Source organism: Cyprinodon variegatus, unplaced genomic scaffold (assembly GCF_000732505.1).
Source record: "Cyprinodon variegatus isolate N-32 unplaced genomic scaffold, C_variegatus-1.0 Scaffold1168, whole genome shotgun sequence".
Taxonomy (NCBI): domain Eukaryota; kingdom Metazoa; phylum Chordata; class Actinopteri; order Cyprinodontiformes; family Cyprinodontidae; genus Cyprinodon; species Cyprinodon variegatus.
The window spans coordinates 176083-202748 of NW_015151621.1; the positions used below are offsets into that span (position 1 = coordinate 176083).

The window sequence follows — 26666 nt, forward strand, 5'->3', positions numbered from 1 at the left end:
TATTATATATTTTATGTATATATTGCATTTAAGATTAAAAGAAACTTCGTCTGTTGCTCCATCCAGAACTCCTCAAGAGTTTTAGTTTCACCTGGTTTGATGCTGTAAAAATCATCTTTAAGGAACCTTTTGCTGTCTGAATATTAATTGATTAAGCCAAAAAAATAAAAAATTAACAGCTAAATCAATTAGCAAAATAATCATTAGCTGCATGCTGAGTTACTACAGCTATAATAATGTTACCTGAAATGGATTTATACATATTTTGGTTGTGAAAATGCATTAGCCTGAAGTGCATTAGTCAGGGTACCTGGTCTGGTGACAAACGGTTGAGGTGGTTTTTATCTTTTTATCATTGTTTATCTTGGAAGCAAGAGATAAAATTTAATAGTCTCTATTAACCAGCTGATCAATTCACAGAAACATATATGGGTCTAACAAGGAGGCATCATGGACTGAGGTTTGACATCAGCACCCTGGTTAAAAAACATGGTTCCCTCAGTTGAATTTGGTGTTTTCTTTTGCCAGAAGCATTTCTGAAAACTTTTCCTGAAAGCGACAAAAATGTAAAGTCGTCGTAGACAGGAGGGGGAGAGGCAACCCATTAGCGTATAACTGAAGTTTTCTCTGACATGTCATAACAATTCCACCATGCAGATAAAATCCATGACCACTTTTAAAAATCCTGATTAATTTGCGTAAACTGCAGATGCTAACTTGAACCATGTGTCCTCCAGTGTTAAAAAGGAGACTGAGAACTCCCATCTGGGTGCACGCTGACATCCCCCCTATCTGCTGCACTTTTATGACTGTATCTGCTCCCCAGCCTCCCTGTTTCTCTGTTTCCTGTTCTGTTTCCAGCTATAAAGTTTTCCCCAGAGGTCTCATTAAGGTTTGATCTCATCACATCCCATATGTTTTAGACGTTACTAAGGAGTCAATAGTAAGGAGTTAGACCCCCTTGAATTATAATGAAACCAAGTGGTGTGTTTCTGTGGTTTGTTTTTGGTTTTGCTTTATCTGTGGTGTATAGAAGCGGTGATGAAACACAGGAATCCCTAACTTTCACCAAATGTCTGTTTCCCTTCAGACTTGCGTGGGAGCCATGGAGGGGAGCAGAGAGTGCAGAGAGCAGGAGTACAAGGACCGCTTTGGGAACTGCAAACCCTGCAAACAGTGCGACGCTGGGCAGGAGCTTTCGAAGGTTGGAGCACAACCGTATCCGAATGTGTTTTTTCCTCCCCCTTCAGCGAACTGATAGCGATCAGCTGTACGATCAGCAGGTGTTGGAGAAAACCGTTTAGCATTGCATGTCGGGAAAATCAAGCAACAATATTTATTGCTTCCTCCCTTTCATGTAGAGTGCAGCCAAACCGCTATTAACTCCTGTCCAACAATGTCGGCCCTTCTTTAATCAGTTACACCCATGCTTTTGACCTCCTCTAGCTGAATGGCTTCCATTGTCTTTCCCCATCGTGCCCGGTCCAACCCATTGTCTTCAACCTCTGAAGCAAGCCATGCCTAAGCTTGCTTCTCTCTACAGTCGTTTCCACCCCCTGAGCCTCAGCTTTCTATGAGCTTTGTACAAACAGGCCTCTGTAGTGTCAGTTAAGGCTAGAAAAAGACTTTTTCCTCTCTAGCAGCAGCGGTTGCGGTGCCTTCCCACCTTCACATGCAGATTCAGTGATGGGAAGCCAAATAAACAAGATTTACCAAAGTATGGATACCCTAAACTTTTTAAGAATTTGTCTCATTGAATTTACAGAAAGCAATATGTGTTACTGAATAGACTAATACAAAGTAGTGTGTAATTGTTTAGTTTAAAAAAAGGGCTCACTATATTTCATTATTTTAGAAATAGATACCTCGAAAGGGTGGCATACTCTTGTATTAAGTCAGCTCTACCCTGATGCACCTTAAAAAGTTTAATGCAATCATTTGTTTTCAGAAGGGGTGTTCTTAGACCAAAAAATAGTTACCTTTGTATGATTTAATCTATGCATTAATTTTATGAAAGTTGTGAAAGACCCCCCTTTAAGGCATAGTGGGGGAAGCATCATGCTGTGGCCACGTTTTTCTTCAGCAGAGTTTGAAAAAGCTGGTGGGAAGATGCAGGTGAATACAAAAGCTGTAGGTTTTGGTTATAAAACTGGGGTGGGGGTTCACCTTCCTGCAGGAAAAGTAACCCTAAACAGCCATCAGATTTAACAAAACCTGAAATAGAATTTTAAAGACCCTCTTTATCCAAACTGACTGAGCTGAATGAAACATGCCCTGAAAAGCTGTAATTAAAAGATATTTCTCCGAAAGGAAATGACTGCGAGAAACAAATGCACACCACACTTTTCAGATTTTTATTCGTAAAGACTTTTTAAACCTTTCCTTCCATTAGATAATGAAACAGTATTTGTGCCAGACTATCTTATAAGGTCCAAACACAATAAAAAGTGTGGTAGTAATGAAATAAAAGGTAAAGCTCAAAGGTTATCACTACTGTGTGTGCTGTAACTAGTAGACATCAAGAACGCCCTTACAAAACAAATTCTTTTAACATAACATTACATATACAGACGCATAAAATCATAGCATAAGATTTTATACAGAAATAAATATGTTCTGAAAGAAAGCAAAGCAAAATGGGCATTACTCTATAATTTGCAGTATTAGTGTTAGGCTTAATACTAGGGAAGATTTTTGTAACAAATATACATTAGAAAAGGGAAAATTACTGATGAGAACCTCTCCCCTCTCAGTTTTACATCTTTTGAACACATTTAAGCCCTTTAATTTGACTTCACACTAACATGACCTGTGTATGCTTCAGTGGTCCTCCTGTTCCTCTGCCAGCTCAACAGGCGTGAGTGCAGCTCACCACCCTGGGGTTCTGGTTAATAATTGGCCGCCTCACTCTTTCTCTGAAGGTAGCAGGATGTCGACTCAAAAGAAAGAACATAGCCTGGGAGCGGGGCAAAGACTCTAAGAACTTGTGATCAGAGATCTGAGTAACGCTGAGAAACGATGGGGGTTTGACCCGGCGGGGAGGGAAACAGACTTCTGGAGTCCTCCTGTGCAGCTGCTATAGAGATTTCACAGGAATGTGGCCCCAGTTCGCTCTGGAAGTTTGCCTCTGGAAGCTGCTCTGACAAACATCAATTAGCACCGCCACGCTAACTGTTGCTCAAGGAACCACCCACACATAGCCCATTATAAGCAGTTACTCTTTCTCTCCCCGACACATATTTCATTCCAGCTTTCCTTCAGAGGCTAATACTCAGTCGGCTTTGGTCAAAGAAAGGCTTGTCAATCTTCCAACGGATTCTAGATGATGGCAGTTAGGGGAAAAAATAAATTAAAGTCAGGAACACATGTTTTTGATATATCAATGTTATTAAGCATGTAGTTAGAGGGTCATTTTTCCTTCAACAACAAACCCAAAGCAAAGAACCACTGAGTGCCACCAACTGAAAGGCATTACAGACGTCTATAAATCATAGAAACCATTCACTCTGTCTGTTTGGGTTTATGATTCTTCTGTCTAAAGTTGTTTGAAGGTGTTTTTAGAGCCTTCCCAAGCATAACGGAAAGTCTGATAGTGCTATGAGCTGGAGAGAAGCTCGCTCCAACTGACTTGGCAGTGTTTTCCATGTCGTTTCATCACAGGATCATATAACTGGCCACTCCCCCCCTCCCTTCTCCTCTTGTGATTCCCTCTTAATCTCAGAAATATCTTTGCGTCTGAACACGCATCAGGTCTCAGCCAGCTCGGCCCCCCGCTCCCCTCCACACGGCTGTTATGCTTGGCAGTCTCAGCCAAACAAGATCAGGAGATAGGACATGCAGGGGAACGTGATGCCAAGCATCTGCTTATTTTATTCTGTTTTCATAGTTTTTAAGGACCTGTAAAACTATTTCTGACTAGTAGATAAAAAAAAAAAACAAGTGTTTGTTTTCATCCATGTATGTTGATTGTGGGCAAATGTCGATAACATCTTTTTGTATGTTTTTATTTTTCATCTATTGTTCCTTTAAAAAAAAATAATAGAAAAAAATCCAGTTTTTTTTAAATTGTCATCACACTGTCACAAGTACAAAGCAACAAAATTAACTACCTGCATTTAACCAATCCCCTTGTGGAGCAGGGGAATGGTTAAGGGTCTTGCTCAGAGAGCCAGAGTGACAGTCTGTGGCAGTGGGGCTTGAACTCAGAACCTCAGGATTCCAAACTCTATGCCCGAACCACTAGGCTGCCACTCCCCCCATTGCATTATGGGATATAAAACTAATTATTAAGATTTTTTGTTTTTGAAACTTGATCTTTAATCTCCAGAGGCTCTGTGCTACCCTCTCTGCTACAGCTGCTCCTTTAGCCAAAACATTGTGACTTTCTCAAAATAATGGGTTAGTTTCTCAAAATAAGCACTCGAAGAGCTTCAATTTGATATTCTGACATTTAATTTGGGATACAGCCATCTGCACATTCAATGAGGTCTCTTATTTGAGACAGATGCCATATATGTGTTAACCATTTTACACTATAAATTGATTTTATTACCCAAATGGTAATGTTTCTGTCATTGAAATTAGTTTGTTTCCTACATTGGACTTCTATCTGATGTTGGGTGTATGTCTGTAACTGCTGAGAATGTTCTCAAACTCACAGTGTTCAAATGTTCAATTATACTAGAACCTACATATAAAAAAAAAATTATAAGATTTAGCTGGCCATAAAATGTGGCTTCTTTATGTTGCTTCTATGAAAACAAACTCAGAAGTTTAATTAAAGGAAATAAGCAGAGACATTACATAGAGACCAAAGGAACTCCACTCATTACTCTTATTAATACTATTCCACAGCTATAGATGGCATGCTACTTGCACCATGTCTGTAAAGCAACCAATTATAGGCTATCTAGCTGAGTAGGTGGCCTGATTAACTAAACAGCAAATATCATCTTGTTATACTTTGAGTTCATTTATATTAGGTCAATACAGCTAAAAGGGATAATATTTAGCAAAACAATAGCGACCTTAAAAGAAATAATGGTTTCTTTTGTTAACAATCTAGTCTGTCACTATATTAGGTTCAGGACGTAGCTTTGTTCCTGTGCTCTGACCTGCTTGCATCTATGTGGCATGGACCCATCCTTCCATGTGGTGCCCCATGAACAGTACTGGTGCCAATGCCAGGCCTGGTGGAGATTAATTCTCCTGCATGAGGCCCCGTTCCTTCATGTGGAAATGGGTCACCAGACCCTGTCCCGCAGTCTCTCTTCTGCTTTCTTACAAGTCATTTTCAGTTGATAGACAGTATTATTGAAAATCAGGTTCATAGTAATTGTTTATTATCCTTTTCTCTACTTCATAAGCCATCCCTACTCTCTCCCTTCCTCGTTGCCCTGCTCTGCCCTGCTGCATTGTAATGCCTTATATGGAGAGTTGAGAGGAACAGCTGCAATAGCCCCATCCAAGCTGGGCCACCTGGCCAAGTGTGGCTCAAGGTTTCAATGTCAGGCTCGCATGTGTTTGGCTGGAAGGACCGAATCCCTAATCCTCCCTCGCAGTGTCGTGGCAAGATCACATCTTTGCCTCCCACCTCCATTTTTATTTCCCCCAAACCCAACTCCACCGTATCAGAGTCTTCTGCCCACATTCCAGCCGGAGTGCATGCCAGGCCAGTGAAACGGGACACGGGCGAAGAGAGACCAAAGGAGACGAGTCCTTTTTGAAGCTGACATTTACTTACATGATCTATGCCTGTCCTCCAGGATTTAGTTAGCAATATGGGGATCCTGGATTACAAGAGTACAGCTGCCACAGAGCTGATAATAAATGAACAATGCATGATGTTATTTCTGCAGTATCTTTTCACTCTGTGCAATGTACAGTGATATCAGCTGTCATGTAAATGTCTAACCGCTATCTAGGTCACCGGGCTGTAAACATGAATTTTAGAGATATGAATGTTTGGGTAGAGAGGTGCAGAGTAGATTAGATTTTCTACAAAATGCTACATTTTAGTTTTCCAACCACTTTTGGGTCCACATCTGGGGTTGGTGCCACCAGACCATCAGACAGACAATCTTTCACTTCTAGACTCCTGGGTACCCTCTCACTCTTGGCTGCAGCTCACATGACTCACATGATGCACGTCTTCTTTAGGATTTAGATCTTGAAAATGAAAGTGGTCATTGAAACGCTTTTTATTGTGCTAGAGCCTGGTTTCTGGAGTGGGTCAGGCTGGTGTGAACCTGTCTCAGACCTAATATTGGACCAGAGAGCTGTACCCTGACGCGGCATGGTTTATCCGGACCGGGGAGCTGTGTGCTTGCAGTGTGAAGGCGTTCTAGGCCAGTGTCCTAAAGCTGGAATAGATGAGATGACATAAGATTAAGTAGAAGACAATAAAGTTAGCATGAACACAAAACAAAATAGTTTTCAAATGTCTTGCAGGGTTAAGTGGAGTCGTTTATTTCTTCCATCAAGATCAACACAATAATGGATCAATAGCCTACTACCCAAAAAAATAATCAGTTGCAATTAAGTGATGTGTTTTTGGCTGCCTTTTTTTTTAACTAGTTTTTTTTTTTTTTCTCAGAGATTCGTGTCATCTTTGATGGTGAGCACAGCAATTTCTTTAAAAAAAAATACTATACAGATGCTGAGCCAAAAATACTTTTATTAGACCCTAGTAGGCAGTTATATATTAGGCTTTAGTAGATGCATGAAAAACATGGGCTACTCATTCTGCCTTGCTTGTCACAGCTCCAGTTTAAACTTTGAAGCTTTTTTTTTAATGATATTTCCTCTTACCAATTTCCTTAGAAAGATCAACAGACATCAGCCTTCATCCTACCAATCCTAAGTAGGGATCATAATGTATTTAAAATCAGAAATAATGAGAGTTTTGTATGAACAATCAAATCTTAAAGACACTAGGAATGGATTGGCTGGGCTTTACTGCAGTGGTCTCAATAAGCATGAGGTGAGGTAGACCTTTAACAAACGACAACATGGGCCAAAGGAACACGCAGAAAGTCAACCTTTTAAAGAATAATTAATAATAATTGAACTGTATTGATCAAACATTGGAGAAATTTACCTCTGCATTTAACCCATCTCCTTGGGGAGCAGTGGGGTACCATCATGGGGCGCCCCGGGAATATTTGGGGGTTAAGGGTCTTGCTTAGAGAGCCCAAGTGGCAGTCTGTAGGAGTTGGTTTCAAACTCACAACCTCAGGATTCCAAGCTCTATGCCCTAACCACTAGGCCACCACTCCCCACGCAAGGCTGCCACTCCCCAATAAGTTGAAAATGTTACACATGGCAAGATTTAAAGATTATTGGGTGATTTTAAAAACTTGAGAGAACAATATATGACGATTAAAAGATCCGGGACAGAACAGTCTTTGTTTTTTAGCGTATTCTCTCTAGCCACATCAGAATACGGTTTACAGTCGGATGCAATCGAGAGAGCGGCTTTGGTTTATTCACTGTGAAGAATGAGAAGAAGTAGTTTTAAGTCTTTTTTTAAGTGAGAAAGTGCACTACAATAATAATAACAACAATAACTGAACTTTAGTGATCTCACACTAGAGAAATCTACCTCTGCATTAAACCCATTCCCTTGGAGAGCAATGGGCTGCCCAGGGAGCAGTGTGGGGTTTAAGGTCTTGCTCAGGGACCCACAGCGCAGGCTGTGGGGATCAAGCCAGGTACTTCAAAAACTTCCCAGAGCACAAGCGCACTGCTCTAACCACTAGGCCATCACCTCCCAATACAAAATTTCATCCATGTATTGCGTTCATGCAGATTATGATCCTAGTTTGAAATATTATCTTGTAGTGGTTCCTAAGAAATGTTTATCACTGGAAAAAAAAAGTACTTTTTCTTAGTTTTTTTTAGACATTTTTTTCGTGGGATACCAAAAAATATGGTAGTTGCTGTATTTTATGCTCAGGTGAACTAATACAGTAAGGTTAGCATTAGATCGTTCACACATGAAAGGGAAACTGGCCTTTATTCCTGCCCTTCCTCTAGTTGCAGACAAAACAAGCATTCATGTGCTTTTCTCTATCTACTTCTTTATAATCCCTGCCCTCTTCCTGAAGCACTTCCTTTGCTTGCTGGCCTCTCAATCATTGGGACCCTCACTGAGTCAGTGCGAAGTGGGAGTAGTTTAAAAACACAGCAATAAACCTGCGATAATACAACAGTGGGTGTCCCCTGAAGGCTTTATTATTCAAATGATTGGCCTCTCTGGGTCTTGCAGCGGAAGGCGACTCATTCATAGTGGGAGAGTCAGGGAGATTATTGCCTGTGTAAGATGGACTCTCAAAAGAGGCCGGCCATTGTTGGTGTCTAACCCAGCGGGCTAAGATCATTCTTTAATTTCAGGACCCCCAGGAGTTCACATTCAAACTCCCTTTCACCATCTGCACATCAGCCCAAATCAACCAACTCTCCCCCCCACCAGCTTCTTACTCAGTGTATTTTTCCCTGTTAATCCCCCCAGGAATGTGGCTTTGGTTATGGAGAGGATGCCCGGTGCGTGCCTTGCCGGAGCAGCCGCTTCAAAGAGGACCGGAGCCTGCAGAAGTGCAAACCCTGTCTGGACTGTGGCCTCATCAACCGCTACCAGAAGGGCAACTGCTCCACCACCAGCAACGCTGTGTGTGGCGACTGTCTACCGGGGTGAGAGAGCACTGTAACAACCACTCATATTTTACATACACATACAAAGATTTTTGTTTACTAAACATGCAACCTTGTATCTGCAACAGATTTTATAGGAAAACAAAATTAAGTGGATTCCAGGACATGGAGTGCATACCGTGCGGGGACCCTCCTCCTCCTTATGAACCCAATTGTAAGCACTTTTGCATTTTTTTTTTGACCTCTTCTAACAGTTGGCCTAAAATGTTCCAATAAAACAGCCTTGGAGACCTGGAGAAGGAGATGTTTGAACATGAAACAACGGGGATACAAACATCTGAAAGCAAACATCACCATCACAGGCCCACTATTGAACTCTTTGCCAAATACTAGTAGAACCAAAATCCATCGCCACAACAAAGCCAACACACAGACACAGACTCAACATGCCAGCACAAGGTCTGCAAGAGTAACCAGAACCACAACTTTGGGAGGGTGGAGCAAGCCCTGTTTGACTCACTAAGTCCAACAGAGGCAGCCAGCTGTGCTATGCAGATAAAAAAAAGTACTTGGATTAATAAGCTGGGGAGTTGAATGCATTATTTAACAGTAATGATTGTATTGGCTTAAAACGTGTCATTCATTCTGAGTGCTTAGTTTGGGTTCAATGTTAAAAAAAACTCTTTGTAAGCTTTTCTTACATTTCCTCCCATTAAAGCCAGAAACATCCAAGCTTTTTGTCAAACCAGAAACGGATTTGAATCAGAGGTAAACAGACATTTTTAAGCCTATCTGTAGTTGCCATGACCAGGATGACCTATGAGAATGTGCACAGGCATGGTCTTCAAATGTTTTTCCAAAAAGTATGCTTTGTATTGAAATTATACTCTCTGAAATCCATTGCAACCAACTACTCTCAGAAGTTACTTGATTAGTAAATATGAATCCAACTGTTCTTTAAAGACCGAAAGCTTTTTGCATACTCTGCAAGAACTAAGGAACTTGTTCTTGTTCTCAACGATGGCAAGAACTAGAAAAAAAGTTGGTTTTGCCTCTGAGCATTCATATTTCATGAGAAGCCCAGCTGGCAAACTCATAGAAAGTCCGATCCTTTGTAGCTTACGTCACACCTGCAAGAGAAAACACAACAGCAACACAATGGGAGAGGAGGGAATTTCTTGACACCGCGATTAGCCGATCCTCAAACTATTCATTACGTAATAGATCAGTGCGTGGATTTCCATACCTGAAATAATGTCTGAAAAAATCCTCTTGCTCTTTCCTACTTAATGCCCATCCAAATCCTGATCAATCACACTACTGTTTTTGAAGGAGAAAAGAGAGAGAAAGTTTCTGCAAAGGCATGTCTATATCAAACAGCGAGAACCCCAAAGACAAGGCTTTGAGAACACCTGAAAGACTGAGAAAATTTATGAAGTTTATATCTGGGTTAGGTCATAAAGCAATATCCCATTCTTTGCACAGTACAATGGCGGTTTAATAGATCGTGTGGACATGCAAAGAGCAGGACACAACTGCAAACCTACCAAGAGATGGCCATCCACCAGATGTCTTCTGTTTTTGATCTGAGACAAAGTACAAACATTCAGCGAATTTACTGGTTTAAATAATAGCCTTTATGTAAACACAAGAATCTGAAAAGGATGTTACAATATCCATACACATTCCAATAGGCTGCACATCCAATTAGCTGCTTCCTCCCGGCCAAGTGCAAATGTCTGATTTCAGGTTTCCAAATGAAACCAACAAGCGTATGAACTTTTACCTTTGGTAATGTAGCGTGACTTCCTGCTGGCAGCAGCTGTTTCTAAGGAGCGTTTTGACGATATGAGGGTTGGAGTCAGAGGATATCTCATCGAAACATGTTGAGTCTTTGCACAAAAGAAAGAAGGTGTCATTGGATCGGCGGTTTGTTCTTTGATCTCGCCTCTTTATTGATGTGGGTTAGAAAAAGAAAACCTGGATGTGGACGCTGACCTTGAGACAACAGGCCTTCCTCTGTCTGCTCATTTGTCCATCTGTGCCGCTTCCCGTTTTGATACTGGAGGAGGCCTTTGAAACAAAATGACCATTGTGTCTGGGAACATAGCCGGTTAGCTCCTACAGGGATTCTCTGTGGAGTATTACCAAATGTTGAAAGTTGTGCCAGCCCCCCCTCCCAACCATCCACGCCTGTTATCTCGAAGGGGATGGTGAAAACTTAAAGGGCAGATCATTCTTTTAAGCCAAACTGGCCCCGGGCAGCTGTGGAGCTGTGAGGGGGGAGGCAATGACTGTAAATCTTAACCCCCTCCTCCTCCTCCTCTTCTTTCTTTCTCTAACTTTTTTTCCCTGGTGGTTTTCTGGAGAACAGTTAAAATGAGGTTGTGTTTTATGGATTCCTCTTTAATGTGTTTCATCTGCTGGAGTACTTCCCTGTTCTGGTGGAGACCCATACTTATGTTTAGCAGCTTCCTGTACTGGCTTTATTACAGCAGCTTCAATTGGCCAGTTGGGAATTTTAAATGTTTTTCAGCTTGTTGAAAAGAGAAAAATGTATTTTAAATGAAACATGATTAATGCAATCCTATATAGAAAAACTGCAAATCAAAAGAACAAACATTAGTCCCCTATTCTAAATGTGTTGAAACTAGTCTGATTTTTCTTTCCCATTAGAAATTGTAGAAATCTCTGTTGGCCTGAAAACCTTCATTGGTATATATATTTATCCAAAACTGCTGAAGTGGCGGCCTGGTGGTTCGGACATAGAGCTTGGAATCCTGAGGTTCTGAGTTTGAGCCCCACTGCCACTGTGGCAGTCTGTGGGAGTGCACACACAGTGAATGCCCACTGCTCCCCAAGGGGATGGGTTAAATGCAGAGGTAAATTTCTCCAATATGAGATCAATTAAGTTACCTTATAATTCAGGAGAGTAAAGGAGATTTATATATTTATAAAGACTTTTCCAACGTGAACTTTTTTTCCTACAGCGTGTAAAACTGCTCGGGACCGCTTTTTCAGCAATCTCTGGGCCAAAGGTGGGGCATCTGGACAAGTGCATCTGAGGGCAACACAAAGACATGCAACCATGCAAACAGACTCACACCTAAGGGTTATTTAGAGTCACATAACAATTTAATAATCATGTTTTTTATTGTGGGAGGAAGTGGGAGTACCCAGAGAGAACTGCGGGGAGAACAGGCATACTCCATGTAGAAAGACCCTTGGCCCAGACCCTCTGGATGTAAGGCAACCCTTACAGACTGCACAACCGTGCACCCCCAAAACACACATAAAGACTGTTAATTCAATGATTCATAGAGATTTGTTTTTTTTATCTTCCACATAACAAAATTTGTAACAAAGTCCCCAAATTTGAACAGTTTTGAGTACTTGATTTTTCCCCTAATGCACTCAGACCTGGAAACCATTTCATACTTTTGCAGAAATTTCACAACTCTGTTAAAAATCCTGATAAATAATAAAAAAAAATTACTTCCTGGATTTCAACTGGGCTTGGTTGGCGAAGGCTGTTCTAACAGAACCTGAACCGTGCTTACATTCAAGTTCATAAAGTCAGATCCCGAAACACAGGAAATCTTCCAGCTTAGCTGCATTTCATACCAGTGGCTTTAGTGTTTCAACCCACAGTCATGGAAGCTACTCAGATGCAGGCGTGTGGGATCATGATAGCTGCTGACTGCAGAACACTCTGTCCTGACTTCTCTCTTAGTCAACTATAAGAAAACTGTCAAAATACCAGCTTACAGCCATTATCATATTCAGTAGTGCTATAGAAGAGAGGAATAATGGGCAAAAAAACCTCACAAACATTTATTTTATTTTGCATTTTAAAAGTTCAAACAGAGCTGGAGAGAGATATTTGTTTTTCTTATTTAAAATTTAATTACAAAATTTGATTTCTGTATAATTACTTTAAAAATAGGAGACTGTTTCTCAGAGACTTGCATGATATTTTAAATGTACAAAGAAAAACAGAATTGTTGCTGTTAAAAATTATATATTCATTACAGCTATAATAATTAAAATCTACATTTGTCACTTAATAAATAATAAACCGTCTAAGTCCTTCTACTCTTCATACATTAACAGGACTAATACTGCACCTGAGCAGACAACCAGTTGATATCAGCGTGTTGTTTCTATTAAAAGAGGCCGTTCTTCTATATGTTTGCTGAAAGGAGAAGTAGTACATTAGATTTGAGAGTCTAAATTCATCTTTGCTGAATTTCTATACCTTTACTGTCAGATTGTTTTGACAAAAGTGGGAAAGTAACTAGTTACATTTACGAAGTCAGATTTAACAAAGTCAGATTTTTGGCACAAATATACTTTTAGGAGTACTACCTTTGCTAGGAGTGTCCTGATACAACTTTTTCATTTACAATACGATACGATATTGCAGCTTTGAGAACTGGCCGATACCGATATTGACCCGATAAGACGTTAGTGTGAATCTTACCAGCTTCTAGCACCTATTTTATTTTGTAGAATGTTTGAGAAGGCTTGATCAAGTAATATTACTAAAACAAGGAAGAAAGGTCGACAGCTAAAGGTATAAAAACGGCTGACCCATGAAGAATTAACCAGAGCGACAGAAGCTTTTAACCAAAGTTCATAAGCATGAAAGTATTGGAGATTTTAGATGGCAGACGATAAAATCCGATATAAGATTTATGACTAATATCCTACCGATATTCGATATTAATATCAGATCGGTTCATCACTAGCCTCTGCATCATACTTTTTACCTTTAGTTGAGTGATATCTGCTTAAATATCTTTCTTTAGGAAAACACTACACCACCCACTGTGAGCACTTTAACTGAAAAACAAACAAGCCTATTTTTAAAAGAAGAGCTCAGAAAAAAGACCTATACTGTTCCTTTTTTTGTACATTAGCTAACTATATATATGTGGTGAACCTACTGTGAGATTTACAGGTCAAGTTAATGTACAGTAAGAGGTAAATATTGTCCCTGGAGGTACTTAACTGTGTTCTAACATGTATACATTACCTACTGTGACTGGTTTCAAAAGATGTTACAAAGGAAAAAAAAGATCTGTAGAACTTTCTCTTCCGCCTAGTTTTCATCATTAATTTGTTTGAACAATTTTATTATAGTTTTTAAAACCGGAATGGACTCATAGCTTTACATTTTGGCCTCCATTAGGAGTAGACTCTTATTATAGTAATATGATGAAGCAAATGGGAAAAGTGCAGCTTTGTGTCAGCTGCATGTAAGCAGTGTGCAGCAACAGGTGGGGGAGGGAACCTACTGCACTACTCCTGTCTCTCTTTCATCTATTAAAAAAACGACTTAAAGACATTTTGTCTTTTGTTATTTGCAGGTTTTTAATTCAGATCCTTAACAGGATTCACTGAAACTGCAGAGACTGAAGTCAAAGAGTCCTCCAAAGTGCAAAGAAGTGCTGCTTTTATTTGGGCTGTAAGTGGCGTTCCATAAAGGGAGAGCAGACAGAAGAGTCTGTGAAAGGCTGCGGTTTATTGGTCTGGTCTGGGTGGAGATAATATCAGCAGGTGAGGCCTGTTCAATGGAGCAGTGTTTATCTGTGTGCGCCGCAGCTGCCGGCGCTCCGATAACAGGCTGCTTTGTGTTGATGCTCACCTCGGAGGGGCTGGATCTGACCTTCACAATGAAGACCCAAGTTTAAACACTCTGGTCAGATGTCAGACACCACACAGGCATCCTGGGCTGGTTAACAGGCCATAAAACCACACTAACACACAGAGAAACAACACTAATTGACTTTAGGAGGACATTTTATGTTCTGCTTCTAAACGTTTTTGGCTGAAGGAATTCTTGACCTGATTCACTGTGATTGAATGTTTTTGCCAGAGCAGTTTATATTCTATTCTTCCATTTGACCAGGAGGATTGAGAGCAAACAAAAACTTACCAGCTTAACTGCAGCCAAAGCCTTTCAATACAAACACGCCTGTATAAACAGGAACTTATATAAACCAGCATGGTTTAAGCTGTGCCACGGTGTCTGTGCTTCACCAGTCGCTCTGGAATGCTCCATCATCTCATGCGCTTCTTCTCATATAACTCTAACCGATCCTTTGAGATTCAAAGCTCTGCTTTGGGTTTTATCATCTTTTTTTTCCTCCCCTATTGAAGGAATGTTAGAAAACCCTTATCCCCTATCTGTCTGAAAGAGAAGAGGAAAAAAACTGCCCAGCACTAAAGCAATGTTTACACTGTGAAACAAAGAGCTCTTGAACGTGAAAAGGCTGATACTGGTCACCTTTATGATTAATATACTGAAAAGCAAATAGCGGAGCTGACTGGTGAAAAAAAAAAAAAAAAAATCTCCTGAAACAAGAACTCATTCATTCTAGCTGCCATTCTCGTTGCTAACGGCTCTATTTGTTCCATATCCCGGCACACTCCCTGCCACTGATCGCTCTTTATTAACCCACGCCCAAAAAATCATACAGAGGGAGGGAAACTGTTTGATTTTTTAAACAGATCAGAGATAGCTGTGTGCAGCAATATGAATAAGACCTTAATAATCATTCCCGGTTAATAATTTTGAATGCCTAGGCATGCTACTGGTGATGAAATCTTGTGGAAATTTTGAATATTAAGAAAATGGCTGATATGTGAGAAGTGATTCAGCAAAACTAAAAGGGCTCAAAGTTTCCCTGTCTGCCTGTAAACCTAATACTGTCTTCAGTAGCAGCAGATAATAAAACCTTTAATCACGATATTGTGATATGGTGAAAAAATGTGTAGATTAACCCTCACTGGATACATTCAGAATGTCACATTTGCAGGGTTTTCTTTTAAATAATACATATTATTAATTAAATTCAGTTTACACCGCAAAAACGATCTAGAAATAAGTGAACATTTCTTAAATGAAGTGTATTACGCTTAATTTGAGTAGGTAAATGAGATAGTTTGCCAATGGAATGAGTAATTTTACTCTTAAAATAAGATAATTAGATAATATGCACTTGAAATAAGACAATGCAATTGTGTTTTATTATTTTAAGTTTAAATTGTTTTGTTCCATTGGCTAAATGTCTCTTTTAACTCCTCAATTTAAGAACAAATGTACTTATTTTAAGAAAAAAATGACTTACCGGTATCTAGATTTAGATTTTTTGCAGTGTATGCATATAATTCCAATTTACAACACATTTCAAAACACTTTAAAGAGACATTCCAACCCAAAAATCAAATTGATATAAAGTTTTCTGTCAAAGGAAACCCAGCTGATTGCATTGAATCATATGGTGCTTTTCCTTTAACCATCGCATTTCACAAATTTGTTAAATAGAAACACTACAAACACTTCGATGAGGAGTTGTTTTTTTCGGTTGTATCAAAATTCCTGTGTTTTCAAAACCTTAATCACATTTTGTCACGTGAATCGAGCCACGTGATCTGCAACTGGACCTGCATTAAAAAGACGAAGAAGACGACCTGAAGTAGTTGGAGGATGACATGTTTACACTAGATAACATGTTTACATCCACGGCTGCCATGTGGTTTATTAAGTGTAAAAATATATTCAATGGCATCCAATGAGATCAGCCTGTGATATTACTGGCTCTCCCATACTGTTGCTTATTTGCTATCATTTTAATTTTCCTTTTGTTTTGGCTGACTGTGGAATAATTTGTAGAAAGGAAATAAAAATGCTTGGGATGTATTTCATCAGAGTAAGAAACTGTAATTCACTGAACCCAGGATGAAATAAATATTTCAAGAAATAATCTGCAGGAACTTGTTTGCAGGGTAATTTTCCAATTAATTCTTTGTTAAAAACGTTTACAGACCAAAAAAGGTATTTTTCTTTTCCTGGTCAGTTTCCTCAGGTTAGTCTGACAACATGGCTTTATCCACACAACATGCTAAATGTTGCTTAGTAGATTTCTTTCTTCTTTTTTTTTTTTTTATTGTTTTTCTAAATATTTTCGAAGATATTCTTAGAAATAATAAATAAAAGGATGTTCCACCAGTCACTAATTTAAAGTGATTAAAAGGTCCAAAGATTTACTTTGGCATTTAAACCAGTAAAAATGTGTATTGTAGATTTAAAGTTCAGCTTTTAGATTATTGGGATTTTTTCCTCATAGCAACCTAGAAAATCTTTAGTGAGTTCTCTTTATATTTTTACCATTACATTTTATCTGACATCAGTATTGGTCCAATAGCAGAATATTTGTTAGATGAATCTATATTTGAAAAAACCCAAAAGCTATTTAAACACATTCATCTTTCTTTAATGTGTGAAACATGAAAAGAGTTTCACATAATGATCTTCCTAACATTAATTATCACCTGAATCGTCAAAACACAGCTGCACAATGTTTTGTGACTCTTAGCTCACCCTCTTTAGCTTTTGCTTAAATCTCTGCACTTTCATCTGCAAACTGAAAGAGGAGTCACTGGTGAAACCTGACTCTGAATGAGTCCTTGTGAAGTGGCGTTCTGTGATCTTTGTTTAAACTAACAACCGTCTCCGAAAACATTTAGAAGAATACACTTAACGAGGCGTCTGCTGTAACTCTGGACATTTCCATTTGATTAAATGATGATTATGTGTTGCAGAAACAATTAAGGGAAAAAAACTAAAAAGAAGAAAAATCCAGCCTTATTGGTTCTACATTGTGATGTTTAGCCTTAAGCCGCATTAAGCCCCAACGCTTCGTAGCTGTGCGAACATGTAAAATGAGCTGCATTCTTCAAGGCTTAATATGAATGTGTGTTAAGGGTCCCCGATGGCAGAAGCAAATGCAGACATAGTTTCCCCTCAGGTAGGATGAGAGATTTAATAAAGAAATGTGAGGGTTTTTCAAAAGCTGCCTTATTTCATATGCCTTTGGATGTGTGTTTGGCGGGTGGGGGGGTCTAGCAGTGTGTATAAATCATCTTCTGTAGAGAACAAGACAGAAGCAGTTAAAAGAGGGAATCCACCACAGGCGTTTTCTCTTTGAACTCCTCTGCTTCTTTCATTAAGCTTTAGCAAATGGGTGGCTGACCTGAGGCACGAAGCAACAGTTAATCTCATGTTTCCACATCGGCTTCATTAGATGACATTCATTTTGTGGCCCTCTGTTGTTTTTATCTCCTAAGTCGTATGGACAGTTGTTGCATTTTATGTGGGAAGCTCCTTTTCGCCAGTCTTATCCCACCTGTGTGATCTCCTTGCAGGTAGCGGGCGTGTGAACCTGGTGCCTCTGCCCCCCGTGGTGACCAGTCCCCGGGATGTGGCCCTGGCTGCAGTCATCTGCAGCGCTCTGGCTACGGTCCTGCTGGCGCTGCTGGTTCTGTGCGTCATCTACTGCAAGAGGCAGCTGCTGGAGAAGAAACCCAGTGGTCAGTCAGGATGCTCTCACACTACATGTGTCATTTTCTTTTATCTAAATCCCTTCTTTATTAATTTGTACGGAAGAGGATTAGGGCCACTGAAAAAAAAAAAAAGTTAACAGATTTTTAAATTTTATTCTGACTTTAATCTCAGAGTTCTGATTTTAATCTCAGAATTTTGACTGAATTCTGACAATAAAAAAAGTCAGAATTCTGAGATTAAAGTCATAATTATGAGAAAAAAGTCTGAATTCTGAGAAAAAAGTCAGAATTCTGACTTTTTTCTCAGAATTCTGACTTTTTTCCCATACTAAACTGAAATAAAATGTAAAAATCAGTTAACTTTTTTTTTTTTTTTCCCACTGGCCCTAATCCTCTTCCGTAAATTTGGCTTTACGACTCCATGTAAACGATTGGTAGAGATATGTTAAAAAAAAAGGCTTAAAATAAATTGGTGTCTTTTTTGCAGACGCCTCACACTAAACAATATTTCAAATATACCCTGTATTTTGCATTTGTGTAGTTAATAAAAAAANTCAATTAAGTTACCTTATAATTCAGGAGAGTAAAGGAGATTTATATATTTATAAAGACTTTTCCAACGTGAACTTTTTTTCCTACAGCGTGTAAAACTGCTCGGGACCGCTTTTTCAGCAATCTCTGGGCCAAAGGTGGGGCATCTGGACAAGTGCATCTGAGGGCAACACAAAGACATGCAACCATGCAAACAGACTCACACCTAAGGGTTATTTAGAGTCACATAACAATTTAATAATCATGTTTTTTATTGTGGGAGGAAGTGGGAGTACCCAGAGAGAACTGCGGGGAGAACAGGCATACTCCATGTAGAGAGACCCTTGGCCCAGACCCTCTGGATGTAAGGCAACCCTTACAGACTGCACAACCGTGCACCCCCAAAACACACATAAACACTGTTAATTCAATGATTCATAGAGATTTGTTTTTTTTTTATCTTCCACATAACAAAATTTGGAACAAAGTCCCCAAATTTGAACAGTTTTGAGTACTTGATTTTTCCCCTAATGCACTCAGACCTGGAAACCATTTCATACTTTTGCAGAAATTTCACAACTCTGTTAAAAATCCTGATAAATAATAAAAAAAAATTACTTCCTGGATTTCAACTGGGCTTGGTTGGCGAAGGCTGTTCTAACAGAACCTGAACCGTGCTTACATTCAAGTTCATAAAGTCAGATCCCCGAAACACAGGAAATCTTCCAGCTTAGCTGCATTTCATACCAGTGGCTTTAGTGTTTCAACCCACAGTCATGGAAGCTACTCAGATGCAGGCGTGTGGGATCATGATAGCTGCTGACTGCAGAACACTCTGTCCTGACTTCTCTCTTAGTCAACTATAAGAAAACTGTCAAAATACCAGCTTACAGCCATTATCATATTCAGTAGTGCTATAGAAGAGAGGAATAATGGGCAAAAAAACCTCACAAACATTTATTTTATTTTGCATTTTAAAAGTTCAAACAGAGCTGGAGAGAGATATTTGTTTTTCTTATTTAAAATTGAATTACAAAATTTGATTTCTGTTTAATTACTTTAAAAATAGGAGACTGTTTCTCAGAGACTTGCATGATATTTTAAATGTGCAAAGAAAAACAGAATTGTTGCTGTTAAAAATTATATATTCATTACAGCTATAATAATTAAAATCTACATTTGTTACGTTGAGTGTAATACCCACACCTAAGCAAACATAAATAAATAATAAACCGTCTAAGTCCTTCTACTCTTCATACATTAACAGGACTAATACTGCACCTGAGCAGACAACCAGTTGATATCAGCGTGTTGTTTCTATTAAAAGAGGCCGTTCTTCTATATGTTTGCTGAAAGGAGAAGTAGTACATTAGATTTGAGAGTCTAAATTCATCTTTGCTGAATTTCTATACCTTTACTGTCAGATTGTTTTGACAAAAGTGGGAAAGTAACTAGTTACATTTACGAAGTCAGATTTAACAAAGTCAGATTTTTGGCACAAATATACTTTTAGGAGTACTACCTTTGCTAGGAGTGTCCTGATACAACTTTTTCATTTACAATACGATACGATATTGCAGCTTTGAGAACTGGCCGATACCGATATTGACCCGATAAGACGTTAGTGTGAATCTTACCAGCTTCTAGCACCTATTTTATTTTGTAGAATGTTTGAGAAGGCTTGATCAAGTAATATTACTAAAACAAGGAAGAAAGGTCGACAGCTAAAGGTATAAAAACGGCTGACCCATGAAGAATTAACCAGAGCGACAGAAGCTTTTAACCAAAGTTCATAAGCATGAAAGTATTGGAGATTTTAGATGGCAGACGATAAAATCCGATATAAGATTTATGACTAATATCCTACCGATATTCGATATTAATATCAGATCGGTTCATCACTAGCCTCTGCATCATACTTTTTACCTTTAGTTGAGTGATATCTGCTTAAATATCTTTCTTTAGGAAAACACTACACCACCCACTGTGAGCACTTTAACTGAAAAACAAACAAGCCTATTTTTAAAAGAAGAGCTCAGAAAAAAGACCTATACTGTTCCTTTTTTTGTACATTAGCTAACTATATATATGTGGTGAACCTACTGTGAGATTTACAGGTCAAGTTAATGTACAGTAAGAGGTAAATATTGTCCCTGGAGGTACTTAACTGTGTTCTAACATGTATACATTACCTACTGTGACTGGTTTCAAAAGATGTTACAAAGGAAAAAAAAGATCTGTAGAACTTTCTCTTCCGCCTAGTTTTCATCATTAATTTGTTTGAACAATTTTATTATAGTTTTTAAAACCGGAATGGACTCATAGCTTTACATTTTGGCCTCCATTAGGAGTAGACTCTTATTATAGTAATATGATGAAGCAAATGGGAAAAGTGCAGCTTTGTGTCAGCTGCATGTAAGCAGTGTGCAGCAACAGGTGGGGGAGGGAACCTACTGCACTACGCCTGTCTCTCTTTCATCTATTAAAAAAACGACTTAAAGACATTTTGTCTTTTGTTATTTGCAGGTTTTTAATTCAGATCCTTAACAGGATTCACTGAAACTGCAGAGACTGAAGTCAAAGAGTCCTCCAAAGTGCAAAGAAGTGCTGCTTTTATTTGGGCTGTAAGTGGCGTTCCATAAAGGGAGAGCAGACAGAAGAGTCTGTGAAAGGCTGCGGTTTATTGGTCTGGTCTGGGTGGAGATAATATCAGCAGGTGAGGCCTGTTCAATGGAGCAGTGTTTATCTGTGTGCGCCGCAGCTGCCGGCGCTCCGATAACAGGCTGCTTTGTGTTGATGCTCACCTCGGAGGGGCTGGATCTGACCTTCACAATGAAGACCCAAGTTTAAACACTCTGGTCAGATGTCAGACACCACACAGGCATCCTGGGCTGGTTAACAGGCCATAAAACCACACTAACACACAGAGAAACAACACTAATTGACTTTAGGAGGACATTTTATGTTCTGCTTCTAAACGTTTTTGGCTGAAGGAATTCTTGACCTGATTCACTGTGATTGAATGTTTTTGCCAGAGCAGTTTATATTCTATTCTTCCATTTGACCAGGAGGATTGAGAGCAAACAAAAACTTACCAGCTTAACTGCAGCCAAAGCCTTTCAATACAAACACGCCTGTATAAACAGGAACTTATATAAACCAGCATGGTTTAAGCTGTGCCACGGTGTCTGTGCTTCACCAGTCGCTCTGGAATGCTCCATCATCTCATGCGCTTCTTCTCATATAACTCTAACCGATCCTTTGAGATTCAAAGCTCTGCTTTGGGTTTTATAATCTTTTTTTTCCTCCCCTATTGAAGGAATGTTAGAAAACCCTTATCCCCTATCTGTCTGAAAGAGAAGAGGAAAAAAACTGCCCAGCACTAAAGCAATGTTTACACTGTGAAACAAAGAGCTCTTGAACGTGAAAAGGCTGATACTGGTCACCTTTATGATTAATATACTGAAAAGCAAATAGCGGAGCTGACTGGTGAAAAAAAAAAAAAAAAAATCTCCTGAAACAAGAACTCATTCATTCTAGCTGCCATTCTCGTTGCTAACGGCTCTATTTGTTCCATATCCCGGCACACTCCCTGCCACTGATCGCTCTTTATTAACCCACGCCCAAAAAATCATACAGAGGGAGGGAAACTGTTTGATTTTTTAAACAGATCAGAGATAGCTGTGTGCAGCAATATGAATAAGACCTTAATAATCATTCCCGGTTAATAATTTTGAATGCCTAGGCATGCTACTGGTGATGAAATCTTGTGGAAATTTTGAATATTAAGAAAATGGCTGATATGTGAGAAGTGATTCAGCAAAACTAAAAGGGCTCAAAGTTTCCCTGTCTGCCTGTAAACCTAATACTGTCTTCAGTAGCAGCAGATAATAAAACCTTTAATCACGATATTGTGATATGGTGAAAAAATGTGTAGATTAACCCTCACTGGATACATTCAGAATGTCACATTTGCAGGGTTTTCTTTTAAATAATACATATTATTAATTAAATTCAGTTTACACCGCAAAAACGATCTAGAAATAAGTGAACATTTCTTAAATGAAGTGTATTACGCTTAATTTGAGTAGGTAAATGAGATAGTTTGCCAATGGAATGAGTAATTTTACTCTTAAAATAAGATAATTAGATAATATGCACTTGAAATAAGACAATGCAATTGTGTTTTATTATTTTAAGTTTAAATTGTTTTGTTCCATTGGCTAAATGTCTCTTTTAACTCCTCAATTTAAGAACAAATGTACTTATTTTAAGAAAAAAATGACTTACCGGTATCTAGATTTAGATTTTTTGCAGTGTATGCATATAATTCCAATTTACAACACATTTCAAAACACTTTAAAGAGACATTCCAACCCAAAAATCAAATTGATATAAAGTTTTCTGTCAAAGGAAACCCAGCTGATTGCATTGAATCATATGGTGCTTTTCCTTTAACCATCGCATTTCACAAATTTGTTAAATAGAAACACTACAAACACTTCGATGAGGAGTTGTTTTTTTCGGTTGTATCAAAATTCCTGTGTTTTCAAAACCTTAATCACATTTTGTCACGTGAATCGAGCCACGTGATCTGCAACTGGACCTGCATTAAAAAGACGAAGAAGACGACCTGAAGTAGTTGGAGGATGACATGTTTACACTAGATAACATGTTTACATCCACGGCTGCCATGTGGTTTATTAAGTGTAAAAATATATTCAATGGCATCCAATGAGATCAGCCTGTGATATTACTGGCTCTCCCATACTGTTGCTTATTTGCTATCATTTTAATTTTCCTTTTGTTTTGGCTGACTGTGGAATAATTTGTAGAAAGGAAATAAAAATGCTTGGGATGTATTTCATCAGAGTAAGAAACTGTAATTCACTGAACCCAGGATGAAATAAATATTTCAAGAAATAATCTGCAGGAACTTGTTTGCAGGGTAATTTTCCAATTAATTCTTTGTTAAAAACGTTTACAGACCAAAAAAGGTATTTTTCTTTTCCTGGTCAGTTTCCTCAGGTTAGTCTGACAACATGGCTTTATCCACACAACATGCTAAATGTTGCTTAGTAGATTTCTTTCTTCTTTTTTTTTTTTTTATTGTTTTTCTAAATATTTTCGAAGATATTCTTAGAAATAATAAATAAAAGGATGTTCCACCAGTCACTAATTTAAAGTGATTAAAAGGTCCAAAGATTTACTTTGGCATTTAAACCAGTAAAAATGTGTATTGTAGATTTAAAGTTCAGCTTTTAGATTATTGGGATTTTTTCCTCATAGCAACCTAGAAAATCTTTAGTGAGTTCTCTTTATATTTTTACCATTACATTTTATCTGACATCAGTATTGGTCCAATAGCAGAATATTTGTTAGATGAATCTATATTTGAAAAAACCCAAAAGCTATTTAAACACATTCATCTTTCTTTAATGTGTGAAACATGAAAAGAGTTTCACATAATGATCTTCCTAACATTAATTATCACCTGAATCGTCAAAACACAGCTGCACAATGTTTTGTGACTCTTAGCTCACCCTCTTTAGCTTTTGCTTAAATCTCTGCACTTTCATCTGCAAACTGAAAGAGGAGTCACTGGTGAAACCTGACTCTGAATGAGTCCTTGTGAAGTGGCGTTCTGTGATCTTTGTTTAAACTAACAACCGTCTCCGAAAACATTTAGAAGAATACACTTAACGAGGCGTCTGCTGTAACTCTGGACATTTCCATTTGATTAAATGATGATTATGTGTTGCAGAAACAATTAAGGGAAAAAAACTAAAAAGAAGAAAAATCCAGCCTTATTGGTTCTACATTGTGATGTTTAGCCTTAAGCCGCATTAAGCCCCAACGCTTCGTAGCTGTGCGAACATGTAAAATGAGCTGCATTCTTCAAGGCTTAATATGAATGTGTGTTAAGGGTCCCCGATGGCAGAAGCAAATGCAGACATAGTTTCCCCTCAGGTAGGATGAGAGATTTAATAAAGAAATGTGAGGGTTTTTCAAAAGCTGCCTTATTTCATATGCCTTTGGATGTGTGTTTGGCGGGTGGGGGGGTCTAGCAGTGTGTATAAATCATCTTCTGTAGAGAACAAGACAGAAGCAGTTAAAAGAGGGAATCCACCACAGGCGTTTTCTCTTTGAACTCCTCTGCTTCTTTCATTAAGCTTTAGCAAATGGGTGGCTGACCTGAGGCACGAAGCAACAGTTAATCTCATGTTTCCACATCGGCTTCATTAGATGACATTCATTTTGTGGCCCTCTGTTGTTTTTATCTCCTAAGTCGTATGGACAGTTGTTGCATTTTATGTGGGAAGCTCCTTTTCGCCAGTCTTATCCCACCTGTGTGATCTCCTTGCAGGTAGCGGGCGTGTGAACCTGGTGCCTCTGCCCCCCGTGGTGACCAGTCCCCGGGATGTGGCCCTGGCTGCAGTCATCTGCAGCGCTCTGGCTACGGTCCTGCTGGCGCTGCTGGTTCTGTGCGTCATCTACTGCAAGAGGCAGCTGCTGGAGAAGAAACCCAGTGGTCAGTCAGGATGCTCTCACACTACATGTGTCATTTTCTTTTATCTAAATCCCTTCTTTATTAATTTGTATGGAAGAGGATTAGGGCTACTGAAAAAACAAAACAAAAAGTTAACTGATTTTTAAATTTTATTCTGACTTTAATCTCAGAATTCTGACTTTAATCTCAGAATTTTGACTGAATTCTGACAATAAAAAAAGTCAGAATTCTGAGATTAAAGTCATAATTCTGAGAAAAAAGTCAGAATTCTGAGAAAAAAGTCTGAATTCTGAGAAAAAAGTCAGAATTCTGACTTTTTTCCCATACTAAACTGAAATAAAATGCAAAAATCAGTTAACTTTTTTTTCCACTGGCCCTAATCCTCTTCCGTAAATTTGGCTTTACGACTCCATGTAAACGATTGGTAGAGATATGTTAAAAAATAAAAACTTTTAAAACTGATCAGAAAATTTAGGAAATACTTTTATTATTATCATTTTAATTTCTAGTTTTGTCATAATAAATAAATTTAATAAATTTGAAAACTATTGAAATGCTGATTTATTTCAGTAACTATGGGAAACACAGGTTATAGGTTAATAACAAACAGACCTTTGTTTTAAAGCCTTTATTTTGTTAATTACAATGATTTTCTGCTTCTAGATGAGGAAAACATGAAATTTAAGATTAGAATATTACAAAAGACCAGTAAACATGTAATAAATTCAATTTAGATTCAATTTTAAAATACAGTTTTATTCGGAAAACTTAACCTCCATGAGAGCGCAATGAAATCCTGGGACTTTCTAATGAATATTATGCTGCTGGGTCATTGCAACGCCTCTGAAATAATTATTTTAAGACATGAGCAGAGTCCACAGATAGTGAGAAATGCATCATTAGATGGTGTTTTGTGATGTGACAATGATGAATTTACGGTATAAGATATTTGTGAAGAATCATTTGATTGTTATCGGCATGTTTTACATTTTTCCTAATACCGTGCAGCCCTACTTCACTTTAGATTAAAACACATGATAATGAAAAGAAACGACTAAACAAACAAAGATGAAGCAAGATAAAGCATGGGGAAAAATGTAAAGACGTGCAGTTTGCAGAGGAGATGTTGGTTTGAAGGACGAAGAAAGCAGTTGGGTTGATGAAGATGATGATTGTAAGAGTGAAATTCTAAGATGATAAAAACTACAAAAAAAGGATTAAAACTAAGATACCAGGTTTTTAAAAAGTGGAGTGAAAATGATCATATTTGAAATTATTGTGAACTTGTTTAAATGCATCTTAAATAACCTTGAATGAAGTTAAATTGAATAACTGGTTTACACTTTTTTTTCATTACTACCATAAGATAAACACAATTATTTAAGTTAATATAAGAATTCAACAAAACTACAAATATAATAACCTCATTAAAAGGTTGCGGTAAGAATAATGGCAAGGCAAATTTATTTGTAAAGCACAATTCAGTACAAAGACAATGCAAAGTGCTTTACATGATTAAAATACAGGAAGATAAAACAGAATCAAAGCAAGTAGAAAAAAAATCAATAAAAAATAAATAAAATAAAAAATGCAGAAACAAAAAAAGAATATTAAAAACAGT

General features: G+C 38.3%; 1 protein-coding gene across 1 annotated transcript in view; it reads left to right on the plus strand.

Moving 5' to 3' along the window:
* Positions 1-26666, plus strand: part of LOC107101891 (tumor necrosis factor receptor superfamily member 19-like) — a 34286-nt gene that overhangs the window by 1878 nt on the left and 5742 nt on the right. Inside the window, exons 3-6 of the mRNA XM_015400976.1 lie at positions 1091-1204; positions 8513-8691; positions 8781-8866; positions 17866-18030. Of these exons, the coding sequence (XP_015256462.1) occupies positions 1091-1204; positions 8513-8691; positions 8781-8866; positions 17866-18030 (544 nt within the window). The remainder of the gene's footprint in view (positions 1-1090; positions 1205-8512; positions 8692-8780; positions 8867-17865; positions 18031-26666) is intronic.